This window comes from Brassica rapa, chromosome A08, assembly GCF_000309985.2.
Source record: "Brassica rapa cultivar Chiifu-401-42 chromosome A08, CAAS_Brap_v3.01, whole genome shotgun sequence".
NCBI classification, from domain to species: Eukaryota; Viridiplantae; Streptophyta; class Magnoliopsida; order Brassicales; family Brassicaceae; genus Brassica; species Brassica rapa.
This window is the reverse complement of record NC_024802.2, coordinates 337,512-358,354: the sequence shown is the minus strand read 5'-3', so window position 1 is coordinate 358,354 and position 20,843 is coordinate 337,512. Positions and strand designations below refer to the sequence as shown.

The following is a 20,843-nucleotide window of genomic DNA, read 5'->3' as shown; positions in this document are numbered from 1 at the left end:
GAATCGATTGTAAATTAGATTCTTACATCCAGTCACATTAATCATTCTCTACTCAGCTTCGTTACCATCTGAATCATAGTGACCAATCTTTAAATTGAGCTTACAAATGTCACTTATTAATAGTTTGGTAAGATCTCATCGTTTGGAAAACAGTGGTATAAATTGTTATATGGAAAATAGCTTGTGAATGTCATTGTATGCTTTGAATAAAAGGAGCAGAGAAGCATTTAGGCTTTGATGATTGACACATCTAAAGAGAAACTACACCTTTATTTAATGCAAACTAAACAAAAGTCTAAATATGAAATAACAAGTAATGTTGAGAAGAAGGGAGGCCGGAATCAGAATCCTCTTTTATCACGTTTAAGACAATGTTGGCCAACTGCGGAATGATTGAGTTTCCCTACAAGGGGTATGCTATGTCATGGGCAGGGAGGAGGACGAATGGACGTATCCAGTGTCGATTAGACAGAGCAGTCGGCAACGAAGATTGACAATATTTTTTCCCATACTGATGTGGAGTACTTATTGAGGTGGGGCTCAGATCGTCGGCCAGTATTGGCTCGTATAAAATCAAGAGTGTCCAGACCACGACGTAACTTTAGATTTGATAAACGGTGGTTTGGGAAACAAGGGGTTCGCTGAGACGGTTCGAGAAGGATGTGGGAGAAATGAAAGTCGTAATCATCATACTGACTTGGTGGAGAAATTATATAGATGCAGGAAGGCGATCTCATACTGGAAACGCAACAACCCATCTAACAATCTAAAACTGATTGAGCTACTGAAAGCGAAGATAGATCAATCTCAAAACGATGATTCCATGACGAGCGAAGAAGAACTGGAGATGAAATGGCAGCTATGTGCGGCATACAGAGAAGAAGAGATTTACTGGAGACAGAAGAGCCGCGCCATATGGCTGAAAGAGGGCAATAGGAATACCAAATACTTTCATGCCAAAACTAAGAAACGCCGAGCTCGAAACCGAATCATAAAGCTCAAGAACTCAATGGGGCAATTGGTGGAAACAGAAGATGAAATCGAGCAAGTCGCAGTCGAGTATTTCAGTAATCTTTTTGAAACTTCGAACCCCTCTTCGTATGAAGAGAGTATCCGGTGTATTGCCGAGAAAGTGACAGGAGAAATGAACGCAGCGGTGACTGCTCCGGTCTCAGATACTGAAATCAGGGACGATGTTTTCCCTATAAACCCTGATCGAGCACCAGGCCCCAATGGGATGACCAGTCTCTTCTACCAGCGGTTCTGGAAGATGGTAGGCGAGGATGTCAGCAGTATCGTAAACGAATTCTTTGAGACTGGAGAGTTTGATGAGAGAATTAACCAGACGAACATCTGCTTGATACCTAAGACAGATAGACTGGTTACTATGGCTGAGTTTCGTCCAATCAGCCTATGTAATGTCAGTTACAAGATCATATCGAAGATCTTATCGAGTTGCCTGAAGAAAATTCTACCTGAACTGATATCTGAAACTCAATCAGCCTTTGTGGCTCGACGGCTGATAACATATAACATTCTAGTAGCTCAGGAGATGTTTCATGCCTTAAGGACAAACGAGAGCTGTAAATCAAAATACATAGCTATCAAGACGGACATGAGTAAGACATATAATAGAGTGGAATGGGGCTTCCTCAAAGCTGCAATGGAGAGAATGGGTTCGACCAGAAATGGATCCATGTGATTATGAGTTGCGTCTCGGCGGTCTCGTATCAAGTTCTTATTAATGGAGATGCAAAAGGCAAAATTATACCTTCCCGGGGACTCCGGCAGGGCGATCCTCTATTGCCATTCTTATTTATTCTGTGTACTGAAGTCTTGATCTTGCAGATTCGGGAAGCAGAAAGCTTACAGAAGATCACGTGCTTAAAGATTGCTAGAGCAAGCCCGGCGGTCTCTCATTTACTCTTCGCTGATGATAGCCTTTTCTTTTGTAAAGCGGAGCCTAATCAGTGCCAGGAGTTAATGAGAATTATTGATGTCTATGGTTACGCCTCAGGACAACAACTGAATAAAGAAAAATCTTCAGTTATGTTCGGTTCTGAGGTCATAGCGTCCACTAAACAAAACCTGAAAAGGTTAACTGGAATTAGTAAAGACGGAGGAATGGGCATGTATCTTGGTATGCCAGAGAAGATTAGTGGCTCTAAAAAGCAAGTGTTCGCGTATGTTCAAAATATGCTAAACTTGAGAGTTAATACTTGGGAAGCGAGGCATCTCTCTAAAGGTGGCAAGGAAGTTCAAATCAAATCAGTAGCGCAAGCAGTCCCAAATTTTACAATGTCTTGCTACTTACTGACGCAGGAGACCCATAAAAAAATGATTGGAGCCATCTCGAGATTCTGATGGAGTGCTAAAGCTAACAATAGAGGTCTCCCATTGGGTCGCATGGGACAAGATTTGCATACCGCAGGAACAGGGAGGCCTGGGATTCAGAGACTCTCGAGACTTTAACCTAGCCTTATTAGCTAAACAGGTATGGTGGCTACTGATTTATCCAGTCTCGCTCTTGGCAAGAGTCTTGAAAGGCGGGTACTATCGTCATTCGAACCTGATGGTGGATGGAGTAGCTTATGGACAGCTCGGTCTGTTCTGGAAGAAGGCCTGCAACGTACGATAGGGACAGGGGAACACACGAAGGTCTGGGAGGACTGTTGGATCCCAGATGTGAGAGCAAGGCCGGCTTTACCAGTTGGAGAAATGTTCGATGTCGACCTGAAGTCCATCATTTGATAGATTATGAATCCAAAACTTGGAATGAACCACTCCTTAGAGAACTGGTGAGGGCAGATGACGTAACAAAGATTGTCAAAATGAAGCCTAGCCGCCTAGGTAGAAAAGATGGATATACTTGGAGCTTTACAAAATCTGGAGCATATACAGTGAGAGCTGGATATGAAGTGACTAATGAACGATGGAGAGCACTAGGGGAGGCACAGGTTGCATAGCCTAGTGTTACACACCTGAAGAAAGAGGTCTGGAAATTAAACACATCAAGGAAGATAAATCACTTTTTATGGCAATCGTTATCCGGCTTTGTCACAGAAGCGAGCAGACTCTGCGATCTGACATTGTGCAACAGATAGATCTTGTCTCCAATGTGGAGCAGAGGAAGAGACGATGAACCATATATTATTTGAATGCCACCCCCCACCCACACACACACATTGCAATGCTGGGCCTTATCTGACATTCCTACTCTTCCGGGCGTATTCCCGTGTAGTACTTTATTTACAAACATTGACCACCTCCTGTGGAGAGCAAAAGAACAAGGTGTTCCAAAGGAAACATTAGAACCCTTCCCTTGGATTCTGTGGTATATATGGAAGGGACGCAACAACAAGCTCTTTAATGGAGTTGACCTCTCTCCACTAGATACGCTTCAACTTGCATTGGCTGAGGCGAATAGTTGGAAAGTGGCGCAGATCATCCCTCCTATTGAGGATGAAACTATTCTGGAATGGCTAGAAGAGGAGAGCGCCCCTAGCCTGAGGCAGGAAAGGACTGGATTCCGATGCCAAGTAGATGCATCGTGGGTTCATGAAGGACAAAAGTCGGGCATGGGATTTATACTGATGGATGGAGAAAAGAAAATTCTTGTGGGAATGAAGAACTGTCCTAATCTCACATCTCCATTGCAGGCTGAAGCGGAAGGACTATCTTGGGCTATGAAGAAGATGTTAGAAGAGGGTCATGTCTCGGTGCATTTTGAAACGGACTGCGCCCAGCTCATAAAATTGATACAAAGCTTAGAAGAATGGCCAGCTATGGCAGAAACTATTGAAGATATCCTGATAATCTCAAGAGGCTTTGTGCATTTCTCTTTCTCGTATCTACCGCGTGGTAAGAACCAATGAGCCGACGGTCTTGTGAAAGCAGCTAGGGCTGGGTCTGATTGTTTCTCGATTACTTTTGTTGAGACTCCTGTTTGGCTGGCTCATGTAGCTAGGCTATTGGAGTGAATTAGTAATATTTCATTTGATGTCAAAATAAAAGTCTAAATATACATCCACAAAGCATAGATTAGGTTCATAAACTACTGAAAACACTGTCTTCTTAATCTTATTTTTATTCAGCGAGGGAAAATTAAGAAATGACTTTAAAATACTTTTTGGATGGCAAAAAAAATCTTATGCGGATACTTGACCCTGCAAAAAAAATATATATGGGATTAATTAACTCATCCCTTACCTTATCCCAAAAAAAATGTGGGATTAATTAAAAAATATGAGACTATACTGCCCTTACCTTATTTTCAACTCATCTCTCTCTATCTATCTCCTTTCCTGCGAGTTTCTGTCCAGATCTGCCATCTCTCTCTCTCACGCAGCTGGCGACAAAAGCGGATTACAGAGAATCACGATTCAAAAACTTCAAAATGTCGATTCATGTTCAAGATTCACAAATTCGTATGTCTCAAATTTCTGTATTTTTTGTTTGTTTCAAGTAATTTTTTGATTTTGTTATTTTCTTATCAAAAAAACAAACAAGGTTGCTTTAGACTTCTCATTTGAACATGTGGATCTAAGAGAAACAACTTCGATAGTGAACATTGAGTTTTGACAACTTAAAACCCTTTATAAATCTAGGTTTCAAGTAATTTTAGGGTTTTCTTCCTTCTGTTATCAACAAATAGAATACAGTTGATTTGGACTTGTCATATGAATGGTTCAGCTAAGAGAGAGATTTTCCGATAGTGAACACTGCATATTAGGAAATTATAACCGTTATAAATCTGGGGTTTAGGATATTGTTGATAATACAACTCAACCATTTACAAGGTTTTATAAAAGAACTTTTTAAACAAGATTTCATCGTATATGTCTATAAAACAACACATAAACGTGTCAACTCGAGAAGTCTTGTGCTGTTTTATTCTATATTATTTGAAAGACAGTTACCAAAATACATGAACATTATGCTTGGATAAGGTATCTGTAGACCATGATTAAAAGTTAACATCATCTTTTTAATTCGTCTTGTAGTTAGATAGCAATGAATTTTGCACATCTTTTAGATTGCCTTTGAGGATTTATGAAGTTGGAACAGAACCACTAGACAATCCAAAAATGATTATCCAATCGGTGTCTTGGTCAATAATGTGAAGCGTTTTATAAAAGATTATAAATGTAGTTTTATAAGGGCTTATAAATTTATAAATTAGAGATTTGTAGAGACTTATAAAACGTTGTTTATTCTTTGTTACATCTTGTGGTTAATACAATGTTTGGATTTCCTGATGAATACAAACATTTGGTAACCCCTACACATCCTGATCTTGATGACATGGATTTTGACAGTGTTGTACAATTTGTTCAACAAGGATATAAAATGAAGAAAAGCTAATGGGAACAAGGATTTGTGGATTTACTTTTTGCAACATATATGATATATGAACCGGGGCTTCTAGCTCTAGTGGTAAAGGGCTTACAGCTGTGAGTACCGCCACCTGGATTCGAATCCCGGCCACTGGGGAATTAACATTTCGGCATCGCCAGGGACAGAGGATCGACATGTGGCAACACGTGACTAGTCTGGATCACTTCTGTGAGGCCAGGATACCTCTGTATAATTCAAAAAAAAAAAAAAAAAAAAAAAAAGATATATGGAAATAACACATGAAAGATGATAAAATGAAGAAAAAAGAAAGCTGAAGAGCAAATAAGAGTTTATAAATCATTTATAAAAGTTTATAAAACAATTTGTAAAGTTTATAAGCTATTTATAAAGGTTTATAAATTATTTGTACGAGTCTATAAACCATTTAAATATTTAGATAGACTTATTAAACAATTTATAAGAGTTGATAAAATAATTTTGAAGGGTTTATAAAGGTATGTAAATAATTTATAAGAATTTATAAAACATTTATAAAAAAAATTTATATATAAAAGAACCAGTTAGAGATGAACATCTACATGGACATTATTCTTTGCTCCCCTTTATGTAATCCTTCTGGTCATATGAGTGATTGCACAAAATCTGACAGCATTCAACACCAACCTAATACACTTCATATCCATCTATGTGTTTCGTTTGTCCTTTGCTTGTTTGAGAGTTCATTTTAAGACATTAATGGTTTAGTTTGTTCATATAAGGATTTGTAAAAAACATTCTTCTAAATTATAAGGGCTTGTAATGGATTTTTAAGGGTTTATAAAGAGTTTTGAAGAGTTTATAAAGGGATTATAAAAAGTTTGTTAAGGGTTTATAAATCAGTTTATAACCCTTATCAAACTAAAATGAGTTTATAAACCGTTCATAAATCATTTTACAAGGCTTACAAGAATTTACAAAATAGATAAGATTTATAAATTTATTTATAACGGTTTATAAATTATTTAGCAAAATAGTTAACATTTATAATAATTTATAAACTATTTATCTTTGGCCCATTGATTTCTTGGTCTTCTTCAAATACATGAGCTACGGTTCAGACTTGGTAGAATCCGTGCCTGAAGAGTTCAGTGAGATGGCTTTGAAGCAGAGCAAAATATAACTCTTATAATACATTTAATATTAAAGGCCATTGACGAACGTGTCTAAAACAAGAAGAAATATACTTCTGTGGCTCAACAAACCCATGATCCATCTCCATTGCTTCTTCATATATTATACACAAAACAATAGATAAAAGACATGAATTTCATAAAGTAGTAAAACAGAATGTTACACTACCAAAATAATAACCGTCCACCTCATATACTACACATACTAAACCTTGTTAGTCAAACTACAACTAGTGGCTTTGCATTACCTCAAGAATGTAGGTACTTGATATGCATATCACCACGCATATTCTCCACATCATTTATTAAATCCAAAAGCTCACAGCATACCTTTCTAATCAAAATCAACCAACATAAGAAGTAATCATGGTGCAATTAGTATTTTCTCATGAATTAAATAAATGTTAAACTCTATACCTGATTATAAGAAATATAGCGATTAAGGAAGGATATTCAACACAAAATACTCAAAACACGAAGGATCAACAACATATATCAAAAGCGATAATAACAAAAGCACTATGTTTTTTTTTTTGTCATCAACTATACAGACTCATATTGACTCTGTAAACCAAACCGAGTGATCTGCATCCATGTGAACAACAAAAGACGGTTGCTTCCTAGCACTGCGAGCTAGACTATCCGCCTTTGAGTTTTGCGTCCGTGGTACATAGAGAATCTCTGATCGGGTGAAGAACTCTTTCAGGGTCTTGATGTCTTCCAAATAACTTGCAAAAGCTGGCCACTCCTCTGGTTCCGAAACCATTTTCACCAATTGAGAACAATCCGTTGCAAACGTAACCTGAAATTGACGTAAATTCTTCATACGTTCCATTGCCCATAATAACGCCTCCATCTCCGCATGAAGAGGCGATAGACTAGCCCGAACATTCCTTGCCCCCATCAATCCATCAAACCCTACCAAAGTACTGAGTCAACCTTGTCCTGAGAAGTTAGAACCTTCTTTCCAAGAACCATCCGTAAAACACCATCTTCCAGGAATTGATGGTAATGTCGTATTTATTTGTGGAGCTGTTCCCTGAACATTTAAGACTTGTGCTTCAGCCCATAATGTCGACTCTGTTTCTGCCAGTTTAAGCGTATCCATGGGATCCATATCCAAATTACTGAAAACTTTATTATTCCTGGCTACAAAAGCACTATGTTCTTCATAGATAAATATTGATAAGGTTTTATAAATTTTAGATTTACAAAATTCATGAGAAAATCTCGTCTCCCTTCCCAGAAACTGATCGCTTTTGAGAAATCAAGCTAAATTAAACAAAGAGACGAAAACCACCATCTATTTTCCGGTCACCATTGCTAGCTTTGTCACAGAGATTGTCTTGTTCGTGAGATCATCAGTGTCGTCAGATCTGGCCGGAGAACTCGCCAGCATCGTTGGATCTGGATGGAGAACTCGCCAGCGTCGTCGGATCTGGCTGGAGAACTCGTCAGCGTCGTCGGATCTGGCCGGAGAACTCGTCAGCGCCGGAGACTCTTCAGTGCCGGAGACTCTTTAGCGCCGGATCTGATCACATTAAATTTGGATCTGGGATTTTAAGAAATCGTGGGAAAGAAGAGTGTAGTTTAGGTTTAATTAGTCAGGGGTAGAATGATATTTTTCTCATTAAATTTTTTTTGGGAAAATTGGTTAAAGTAAAATGAAATATGGTACAAGGAAGTGATATTTTAGACAAATTCTCAACTTAATATACCCACAAAATGAATAACAGAGTAATCTATTCTTCATCCAAAATTGAAAACATAATTAAAATTACAAGATATTATTATTATTTATAGTAATATTTAATTTATTATTATACATATAAACTAAAAATGAATAATAATAATATTAATATATGAAAATAAACATATCAACCAATTATAAAATTTTAGTTCTTTTGTAAAATTTATATATTCAGGAGTTTTCAAAACTCATACTTATATTCAACCTTAGTTTGTCTTTCATTTCGCTTGATTCTCAAAATAATTACTAAAATATATTTAAATCGTAGACACCAACTAAGCTAAATGCTAATAACAATATTAATTAAAAATTTTAATCTATTAATAAGAAAATTATCATGCTTGAATTTATATAAGTAAATGCAATTCAATATACTCAAATAATAATCAAACTGACTAGAAATTATATATCTAAAATCATATGTCTAATTAAAGTAACATAATATTGATATAACAAACCATACATATAAATTATGAAAATATTAAAAATGAAAAATAAAATATTATCCAATATTTCTGATATTTACTTTGTTAATATTTATACATGTGAATATCACTTAAAAGATCACCTACTATAACTATAGATGTAGAGATTTAAGATATGTTAACAATTGTATTTTTATATTTAGTTGACAAGTTCATTGCATTCTGACAGTACTTGATTTTTTATTTATTTACTGGATTAGATAAAATTAATTTCATACTAATAAAAATAACATAGGTTAAACTATCAATTTAATATGGTTTTGTAATATTTATTTTAAAATATTTATTCTTCGTTAATAAAATAGACTAGGATTATAGAGTTTATAGATTTTTTTATCAATTTAAACCGAATTAATATTCATATATAGACGTATTCTATTACTAATTATGAAATTAATGAATTATTTATTAAAATACATTTACCTCACCATATTTAAATATAATAAAAACTATTATACATTTATATTTAAAAAATATAAACATGAGTAAGTTAATTTGACATTATTAAACTTAATAATATCTTAGAATTCAAATATTTCCAATGATATTTATTGTAAATCACAGTAAAATTAATGCTTGTTTCATATTTCTTCTTTTTAACGGAATTGAAAACATATATTTATAACTAAACTAAAAAGATATAAAAATATTTTGATTTTAATTTTTAAACTAATTCATTTGAAATTAATTTTTAGAATGTTATCCTTAATGAATGTCTATAAAATCTAAAATTTCCAATGATATAAATTTAAATTATACGTTAGGTAAATTGTAGTTTCATCAAAGTACTTTTAATAGAATATATTTAGGTTAATCGTATTTAGCTTGTCCTTGATTTTCAACTAATGAAAAGAGCCTAAATTATATGTGTATTCTTTAATGAGTCAATTGGCTCAATATACCTAACTTAAGCTAAAATTAGGAAACTACCCTTATAACTGGAAATTCAGATTCTCTGTAGCAAAAATGACAGACAAACCATTTTATCTTCTTTTTTTTTTTGATTGAACACGTAAGAGTATATTCTTCTTCTTCGTACGATCTTTTCTCTCTTCTTTGCTCCTTGTTAATTTGTTTTCACCATCATTATAATTACCCCGACGCTGGACACCATGTATGTCATAAATCATTGGCCCAAAGAAAGACATGCCTCCTGCAAAGCTCTCAGAGTTATGGAAGATCAATCTGAAGCGCACCAACAGATTTTCCCTCAATTATGAATCTTCTTATATGCTCCTGAAATTGAAAATCATTGGATTGGATCGATTGCGATTAATTACTGGACCTGAGAGAATCACAATAAGTTCAATAATTTGGGTGTACATTACTAGTATGTTAACCAAATTCGTTGAACGCTAAAATTTATCATAAAGTGTGATATAAATTGTTAGTGGGTAATTTGTTTATCCGAAGGTATGGTCCAAACGAATGTATCAGTTTATATTAGCATATACTACATCTTTGTTAGCGACCTATATTTACATGTAAATCATAGAAGAATCAATAGCATAATAGTTTACGTATAATATGATCATTGTTAACCGTCAAGAATGTAGAAGCTAAATAGATAATGATTGAATAATGTATCAACTATCGAGAACTATTTTTAACTTTTTACCAGCATTTAAAAAAGCGGAAACATGATTTGTAATAGCTAATCAAACATGTATCAACCAATACTTTGTATCATCTAACCAACCATTTACCAATTAGCATCAACCACAGTTCTTAACATATAACAAAACATGTAACAGCTCATAATACCTAATTTATAGCAACCAACCATATATTTATCAGTTAATGACAAGCTAAAATGTTACATGATAGCAACAACTACTCGCAATTGAAATGTAACAGCTCATAATACCTAATTATGTTTTTTTTGTTATATGGAACCTAAACTCTTTTTTTTATTTCACTGCCCTCATTGAGTTTCCTTTTTTCACAAAAGTTGTTTGTAATATGGGTTCATTAAAAGTTAAGTAATAAACAGAGCTCATTATTTCTACAAATTAATATATAAATATAATGTTTTGCAACAATTTGGGACTGTTAAATATGATAGTCTCATTGAAATGTTTCAACCCAATGAGTTCATACTGGCTCTGGTTATAATACAAGGAATTCAAATGTAATACAGATCAAACCTATTAGACTAATACAATGTACAAATAGAGACACATAGAAAGAAACACTATATATATGCCAAGAAATCAACAACAAAAAACTTTCTTCAAAATGATTCATTATCTTTATGAACATGATCCATTATATATATAGACAATTAATGTCTTGATAGATAAGAAACGAAAAAAACCATTAAATGTATTTGAGTTATATCCAGCGACTTTGAATCTGTCAGTGAGGAGAATGCCTCAGACTCGATCAAGTAGTGGCTGTAACCATTGAAATTTGAGAGTTTCTGGCAAGGAAAATATAACTAAGTACTGCAAAGCATAACAAGAATATTAAACCCAATTCAATTTCACACTTTCTCGCTTATTCGGATCAATGCCTCAGCAACTCAGTGGCTTGAAACTTAAGGCTTCACACATTTCTTGTATAGAAGAAAATCATAGCTAATCCTAAATACGTAAAGGCTTGACTTGAAGGAAGATGGATATAATCAGGCATGTTACATACGACTCTATTAATGAAGTATAATATGACTATATGATTGATACAATCAATTTTTTCCCCTTCTGACCTGTTGACACGATTTAGCCTTAACCTTGCCGACTGAACCGAGTCACCAATGATCGGTTTAAATAGAAACTAGACAACCTGCTTGAACCCGGTTTGTGCTCTTTTCACCTGAAAGGCAAATCATAGACCTATCTACAATCGGTTCAAACTTTAACTTAACCATACACATTTTAGACCAATTTTGTTTTAACCATACACATAATTTAACGAAACAGTGAATTACACGAAGGCATGAAGGACTTTTTTGAAGAAAAAAATCTACAAAACACGTAAAGAAAGCCCATAGAAAGAGAAATTATTATTTGTTTATCTGGATTAACCATCTCTGACTGTTTGAAATTAAACAGGTCAACTTAAAGATAATATGCATTAAAAACCATGATGAAAGGGATGACTACAAGACTTTATATCTTGTACATTATTGTATATCACTAAGGATATAAAAAGGGTTTACATCATTTTTTTGGTTAAGGTTTTACTATCTAAAGGTTGACACAAAGGTTAAGAAATAGACGATCCCTTATCCCCATGTATACCTATGTACCATCTGGTTGGCTGGTAAACTCGGCAGTTTAGAGAGTCCATTCATATTGATCTGTGTCATACCAAGGTGTGGTTCCAACGAAGGAGGGAAAACCTGAAAGGCCGAAGAGGAAAAAGGTGGCCTGCCTAATCGAGGGGTTCGATTGCTAGCATCTTGAAACATTGAAGAACCTGACCGCTTCTTTAGAGAGTAACTCTTTCTGCGTTGAACTGGTGCATCGTGCTCATGATTCCCATAGTATGTAATCACCAATGACTTCGCATTGTCTGCTCTTCTCTCCACATGCTTCTTCACGTCGCACCCACTGAATGTGCATTTGTAGTACCTCCTGTGAAAACCATTTATACCAAAATAAAAATATACATATTTAGATTAAGCATCGAATATCTAGGTTTTGCCCAAAGCGTGAGACTAGTTTCAGAGTAAGCAAGCCTCTTGTTGAAACAAATATTATACAACCTCACATTTGGGTTCCCCCTGATGAGTTTCTGACCATAGTTTTTCCAGCTATAACCATCGTCAAGATTGTTTTCTTCACTTTTCATTTGAATTATGACCCTTTCATCGTATCTGCCCGTTCTTGAGGCTATAATCATGTTTGATAATGATACCTCATTTCCCCTGCGAGAGAATTGTGTAATTTAGGTTAATTTATTATTCTATAGTTGATTATACGATGTTAACTTGGGACCTTCTTTTTGGAGATGAAGGTTCGACGTTTAGAACATCAATAATGTTGTGATCTTCAGGAGCCTGATCAACGTCCATCCGCTGATGAGGAAGACCGTTGTTGGATATCATCATTGTTGCATGATCGCCACCGGAACTTTCCACCATCTCTGGAGGCCCGATAATGGCATCTGGAGAAGGAGGGGCAATCTGGAAAACGAAGTAACCAAAGAATATAAAACAGTTAGGGTTTAAGATTGGGATTGGGATTTTTCATTTGTTTTTCTTTTCATCCTGGAAAGAACACTCAGGCCTAAGATCTAACAAAGTATAGTTTTATCATTCATAATCATATGTAAATTTTGTATTCTACGGTGAAAATCAATTGTGAAGCCGAGAAGGACGTCATCTCCATGAAGTTTTCTTTAGAATCACTTATTTTTGTTGGGAAGAAAACTCTGAACTGTAATGAGACACGTACACACAAACAAATAGATCGTCAGAAACAGAATATCTGTAATAAAGAGTTTATTTATAAATGAAAATGAAAACCTTTTAGCTAGCCCGAATCAAGAATATGAGGAAGATGATAAGAGAAGAAATGTGTATTGTATACGAGAAAGTTGGTATTCTTATAATAAAACTCAAACCATTTTACTTTGGAAACAATTGATATGGTCAAACTTTCTATCATCAAGTGTCAGCAATACTTTAAAAGGTTTTTAATTATATTTCTTTCCTTTTTGATATTTATGAGCAGTGTATATATTTTGGTTTGGTTTTATCAAAACAATACCAAAAAGCTAACCAAACTATACAAAATTCAATTTTCTTTTCCTCTATTTTATATGTATTAAGACAAATAAGAAACTTTTATCCTTAAAAATAATTAAACTAAGTAAATTAGATTATATTTGACTAACTTAAGTTTATTTTTTGAAGACTAACTTAAGTATATAATGATGTTTAGAATTTCGTTTTGAATATGATCATGTTTATGTTTGTATTTATGTTTTATGTTCTGCTATATAATAAAGAAAATAATTAATTATAAAAATAAATCTTTAGGACAAATTATTGAAATATTGGGTTTACAATAAATATCATCGTAACTGGAGCATTAAACTAGTTTATATAACTAATATAACAGATTAAGCTAGATAGAATATCGTAATAATATTAGTTATTAATATATTATCTTAAAAAAATAGTCTAGGTTATGCTTACAATTAAATCAGTTTTAGATTATGCAGTTTTTTAAGTAAAGATTAACTATTTATACAATATACAGTAAACTCTATAAATTAACAAATTTCCGGTCTTAAGATGAAACAATATAAAATATGATATAATTCGATAAAATAATATGATAATAAGATAATAATAATATTGAGAAAAATATCAATTAAATATATGATCTCATTAAAAGCATAAATTAATAATTACCATTAAATATAAATTATAAATAAAGAATTTGTGTGCTTATATGTAATTAGAAGAACCCATTATTTCTATAACTATAGGCTTATCCATAAGACCATGTGCTTTATGTATTTGTATGTATTTTATGTATGTTAAATATGTATGATAACATTTGTGTGCTTATATGTAATTAGATAAAGTGACACCAAAATATTGAAAATAAAAAATGAAATTAGAGATAAATTTATTTTGAATTAATACAAATAAAAAAAAAATTCTTTATGTATTTTAACATACATAAAATACATTTCAATTGAGGGTAGTCGTCTGTATTTTATGTATGTTAAATATGTATGATAACATTTGTGTGCTTATGGATAAGCCATACATATTTAACATACATAAAATACGTACAATATGGTCAAAATTAATCAGGTCGTCGTCTTGATCTCAAGAAGAACCCATTCTTTCTATAACTATAGGCTTATCCATAAAACCATGTGCTTTTACCAACTTGTGAATCAAAGATCTCTCTGTTACACACCATGAATCACTTTAAAATCCTCCATATCATATCATGATCAATTTTGAAGAAACGACGGGAGCAGTTACATAATGATCTCGTCTAGAGAGACATACTCGCTAGAACCATATGATGTATTGAACGGAGAATATGTAGCTGACAACACGGCAGTGAAACATTAACGCTGAACCTCGCCACGAACGTTATCCATGGTATGGCGATGGTTGACGACTGTTTCAATCAGTGTAATGTCGTTTTTATCTGCGGTTTTCAAGAAGGTATAGGAGACAGTGACAATAACGAGGACAGGGGACAAGGGCCAACAGCGGATTAAACTTGTTTACGGTTAAAAAATGTGCAGATTAAGTCACTAGAAATATAAGGAAAGAGAAGGAGAACGTGGGTGAAAAATAGTTAGATAGAAAAAGATTATCAAATTGTCAACAGCGCCAAAACTAGTGAAAGGATATTTACTTCATTATGGTTTTTTTTTTGTTATGTGGACCTAAATACTCTTCTTTTCTTGCACGGCCGCATTGATCTTCCTTTCTTCACAAAAGTTGTTTGTAATATGGGTTCATTAAAAATTAAGTAATAAATAGAGTCCAGGCATGAAAATATGGGGTCCCATCCAAATTATACCTAAACAAAACAAAATTGGAAGACACAAATATATTTAACTTTGAATTTTTTAATTTTATATATTACTAAATTTTATCTATTGAATAGTTTAAATAAATTTTAATAATTATATTTTTTTCAAATTAAAAAATATTTTGTCATATATATCATGTTAATTCATTATTTCTACAAATTAATATATAAATGTAATGTTTTGTAACAATTTCGAACAGTTAAATATGATAGAGTCTCATAAAATGTTTCAATCCAATGGGTTCATTCTGCCTCTGGTTATAATACAAGGAATTCAAAGATAATATAGATCAAACCTATTAGACTAATACAATATACAAATAGAGACACATGGAAAGAAACACACTATATATATATGCCAAGAAATCAACAACAAAAAACTTTCTTCGAAATGATTCATTTTATTTAAGAATATGCTCCATTATATATATAAAATTAATGTCTTGATAGATAAGAAACGAAAAACATTCAATGTATTTGAGTTATATGCAGCGACTTTGAATCTGTTAGTGAGGAGAATGCCTCAGACTCAAGTAGTGGCTGTAACCATAGAAATTTGAGAGTTTCTGGCAAGGAAACTATAACTAAGTACTGCAAAGCATAACAAGAATATTAAACCCAAAAATTGCTTGGTTTGTTGAGGAAATCCTATCTGGTGATCGCTCCAATTTCTGGACAATAAAAGAATCAAACAACCATTCATGGCTTGTCAAGCGCTTACTTCGATTAAGGGAATGGAAGACGCACTCGTTTTTGGAGTGATAACTGGTCCCCCCATGGTAACATGGCAGACTTCCTTCATCTCCAACCGCACTCGAGATTAGGAATCCCAAGACATGCCACCGTCTCAGACCTGTTTGTTGATGGTTATTGGATCCTCCCACCGGCAAGATCAGAGGCACAAGTACTCCTACAAGGCTTCATCTCCTCTGTTACGCTAAATCAAGAAGAAGATCACTAAAGCCCCACAATCCGACTGTTCCTTGGTTCAACATCGTTTGGCTGCGACAAGGTATCCCTAAGCACAGCTTTCTGACATGGCTCCTGCTCTTAGATCGGTGTCCCACCCGAGATCGATTGCTGAGCTGGGGATTGCCTACTGATCCCTCCTGACTTCTCTGCAACAACGCAGCTACTCTTGGCGGATCTGGTCGACCATAGCACGACGAAGCAGAACGACGCCGAATGCCTCCTGGGACCGAACCATCACCGATCTTCAGCAATTTTACATGATTTGGTCTGAGCGGAACGACAGATTGCATAGACAAATTTTCAAGCCCCCTGAGACGATCATCACCTCCCCTCGCCTCTCCTCCTGGACTTTAATCTGAAATGGGACAAATAGATGAAAAAAAATCTCCAACCACCTAAATGAATCTACATAGGACAATGGCTGTGTAAATGACCATTTTGCTATTAATGATGGTTCAACCTTAGCCATCAGATCTTATCCCTTTGTTTTAATCTTGACCATCAAATTTACATTTATCTTTCCTTCTCTCTTCTTTTTTTTTTAATCTAAACCATGTAAACAATTCACAACCACACATATTTTTTATGTCATTCTTTCATTTGACTGAGTATAACTAATATTACTTGTACAACTAAACATTATTAAGAAATTGTATAACTGGTATATAAATATTATAATTTATATATAATAAATAGTTATTAGACACGACTAATAATTTATTTTTACACATAAATAAACAAGCAAATATCCTAATTTGTAAATGATGAAAAACATCTTCTATTTTATTTAAAATTTTTCAATTGTTGTTAAATTACTACATTATACACTTTATATTTTTAAGGTTTGTTAACTATATTAGTCATATTAGGGAAAACAAGCTATTTCCCCACGAGAACTATCATATAGCATCAGATGTCTCCCAAACTATTGCATTGTCCTCTATATCCCCGAGAAAAAAGTTTCAAATTTAATTCTCCATGAAACAAAAGTTAAATACTTATTTCCCCTTGAATTTAAAGTTCCAAACTTATAAACCCATACAAATTAATTATTTTGGTTTACTATATAAAAACTAAACCGAAAACATTATTTAACCGATTATAAACCATGTAAGACCCGATTAGGATCCGATTATATCTCTTAAACCAATAACCAATAACCCACACCCGAAAATTTGTTAACCCGAAACCCACACCCGACAATTAACCCCAAATAGAAATCTAGGTAAAAAAAATCTGAGTGTTTCAATACGAAGATGAAAGCAAAAGTGAAATTTGGTAGAGAAGACTGAAGTTGAAGAACGAAGACTAAAGGCCTAGAGATTATATATTTTTCGTGGAGATGATATTAGTTGCAGAGAAGCTGAGCCGAGGAGATGAAGCCTTATAACGAGGATGTGTTTCTTGGCTGTTATATATATTACATATGGTAAACTGTAATGAAGATCCATAGGTTGGTGGTTGTTGCATTTTAAATTAGCACTACAGGTCACGAGTTCGAGCTAGTTCTATCGCACTTTATGAAGTTTTGATTTTAATTAAATGAATATAAATGACGATTTTGTCCTCGTCTTCTACCCTATGCGATTTGCAGATCCTAAATGTCCCAACTTTCACTCTCTTTTCACGATTTCACAGCTTTCTTAACTAAATCTTGTGGGTTTTATCCAAATATAATAGACCCATATCATAAACTATGATATAACACTTGTAATTTCAATTTTTCAAGCTTTTTCATTTCACCACCTTGGCTCATTGATTCTGACCAGACGAGAACTCGGAAAGTGACCACTCAAAGCTCTGTACGCAGAATTTGACGACCCATACATCACCATTTCTGATCGATGAAGATTCAAACAATCAAATTTTTTTAAAAAAAATAATTTTAGGGTTCTTCACGTGTACCATTGGAGATTTTAAAAGAGGGTTTAATGGGTCGGGTAAAACTTGGTCAAGTGTTGAGTTCAAAACTGGTTTTTCGGTTTTATTTTACGGTTTGATGGTCTGTACCGGTGATTATACCAATTTTTTCCTAAACCAACATTTGTGGAGAAATCAATCTCAAACTATTTTTTAGGGGATATATAAAATGAGGCAATAGTCTGAGAGACATCTGATGCTATGCGATAGTTCATGTGGGGAAATAGCTCGTTGATCCGTCATATTATTATGATAAACAAACATCGAACATATTTTTACCAATATATGATGTAAAATATTGGCACAATCTCTAAAACTAGACATATATATATTACTGGTACAACTAGTATATATATATGAGTATTACTGGTACAACTAGTATAACTTTCACATTTCAGAAAATGACAACCAATTTGGTATTTCATATAAGAAAAACAATCAAATATCCTAATTGGTATGTACTCAGAAGTTTCTCTTAATTTATTTGAGGTTTTGAATTTTTTTTTTGAAAACTATTACACAACTCCATAAATTTACATGATCTACCTTATAAGTTTAAGGTTTGTTAACTTGTTTATCCACTTAATTTTTCAAAAACATTCGTGAAATGTATTTTGACGAAATGGATGATTTTATTGTAACCGGGCAAAGACATGTAAAGATAAATAAGCGGTACAACTAAGGTAAATGTATTTATTATGTGGTACAACTAATATTTTTCGATTTCACTGCCAATGTACAACTATGCACAAACTAGTACAACTCAAAAACTAGTACAACTGTGTATAGTCGGTATAACTAGAAAACTGGTACAACTACTTGTTATTTTACTTAGTATTGTTTTAAATGTGCATAAATGTTATAATTTATGTATAATATGTAGCTAATATAATTAACACGGCTACTAAATCATGTTTTACATATGAAATAAACAAACAAATATCGTAAATGGTATATGATGACAAAATTGCATCTATTTTATTTGTCACGACTTCACTCTTCTTCGCGACAACTTCATTCTTCTTTGTTGCATCTCTCTTCTTCATCATTGCATCTTTCTTCTTCATTGTGGCATCCCTCTTCCTCACAGTGGAGTCCTTTTTTTTTGTTAATCGCCAGTGAGTCAGTCACTCTTACTCATCGCCGATGCTCCCTCCTTTTTTTTTCCAGGTAACTCGTTTTTTTTGGAACCATGGCTGAATACTTTTCTGGTTCCGCATCTATTTTTTTGGCTTTGAGAGCAAAAAAAAGGCGATTTTTTTTCAAAAATAGTACAACTCGTATAACTGGTACAACTTATAAACAAATCACTATCCAAATAGAATACTATTAAAATAACATATTCATGTATTTGATACAAACATGACGGGGAATATTAGACGAACATATCTTATAGGTTATACATGATCATCGTTTCTGTCATCTTCATACTCCGAAAACAAAAAAAATTAAAAATCACCTTATTAATTGCGAAGTTGTATCAATTATAAAGGTTATACTCAATCTATTTATACTAGTTATACTCGTGATAGTTATACTAGTTATACTAATTTGAGTTGTACTAGTTATATTAGTTGAAGTTGTACTAGTTGTATTAGTAATACTCTGCGTATTTTTTATATTTTGAATCTCGTACGTATAACATGAAATTTGCTTCTAGATAAGATAAAATTGATTAAATATGATTCGGGGTTGATCGATTTGGGATAAGAAAGAGAAATTTGGTGGATGGTTGAAGAATTTTTTTGATTTTGCTTCAAGGTGAAAAAATATTAATGGAGAAGAAAAGAGAAGAAAGAAGAAGAAGATTAGGGTTAAAGTTGGATAGGTTTTTGGGTTTGGGTCTAGGTCTGGGTCGGATCTAAATAGGATAGTAATGACATAAGTTAGTAAATATATCAAGTCCTTAGATTTTATAGTCTTTTCTTCTTAATTTCTATTTATTTTTAATTTATTTTTTAATTAAAAATAGAGGAGGTCCAGCATCCTCTCCTCTGTTTTCTCCGTCTGGAACTCGTAAAGTCGAGAATTCTCTCTACAAGTGCTTGGGCCTTCCCAAACTTGGGCATTATCTCACTAATCAGTTGGGTTTCAATTATGTTTTATTCATATGGGTTTGTAATATGGGCCTATAAACACATTGCTGGCAGGCTGTGACTCTTTTCATTTCTTTCTCCAATTTAAATAGAATGCCTTTTTTCAAAAGAAAAAAAAAATATTAAACCCAATTCAATTTCACAGTTTCTCGCTTATTCGGATCAATGCCTCAGCAATTCAATGGCTTGAAACTTAAGGTTTCGCACACTTCTTGTAAAGAAGAAAATCATAGCTAATCCCAAATACTTAATGGCTTGACTTGAAGGAAAATCATCCTTATATTCATCCTTAGTTTGTTTTTCATTTCGTTTGATTCTCAAAATAATTACAAAAATATATTTAAATCGAAGACACCAACTAAACTAAATACTGTAAAAATATTAATTAAAATTTTAATCTATTAATAAGAAAATTATCATGGTAGAATTCATAGAAGTAAATACAATTCAATATACTCAAGTAATAATCAAACTAAATAGACATTATATATCCAAAATCACATGTCTAATTAAAGTAACATAATATTGTTATAACAAACCATACATATAAATTATGAGAAGATTAAAAATGAAAA

General features: G+C 33.4%; 2 protein-coding genes across 2 annotated transcripts in view; both read right to left on the bottom strand.

The window, feature by feature from the left end:
* Positions 1-6,060: 6,060 nt before the first annotated feature.
* Positions 6,061-20,843, bottom strand: part of LOC103832572 (probable WRKY transcription factor 10) — a 30,518-nt gene continuing 15,735 nt past the window's right edge. Inside the window, exon 6 of the mRNA XM_009108607.3 lies at positions 6,061-10,047. The gene's annotated coding sequence lies outside the window, so the exon portion shown is untranslated. The remainder of the gene's footprint in view (positions 10,048-20,843) is intronic.
* On the bottom strand, positions 10,200-20,795 carry LOC103832573 (probable WRKY transcription factor 10). Its single transcript, XM_033277367.1, has 4 exons — positions 13,055-20,795; positions 12,704-12,891; positions 12,472-12,633; positions 10,200-12,340 (listed from the first exon to the last, which is right to left on the bottom strand). The coding sequence occupies exons 1-4, from the start codon at positions 13,094-13,096 to the stop codon at positions 11,989-11,991; spliced, it is 744 nt and encodes a 247-aa protein (XP_033133258.1). The 5' UTR covers positions 13,097-20,795; the 3' UTR covers positions 10,200-11,988.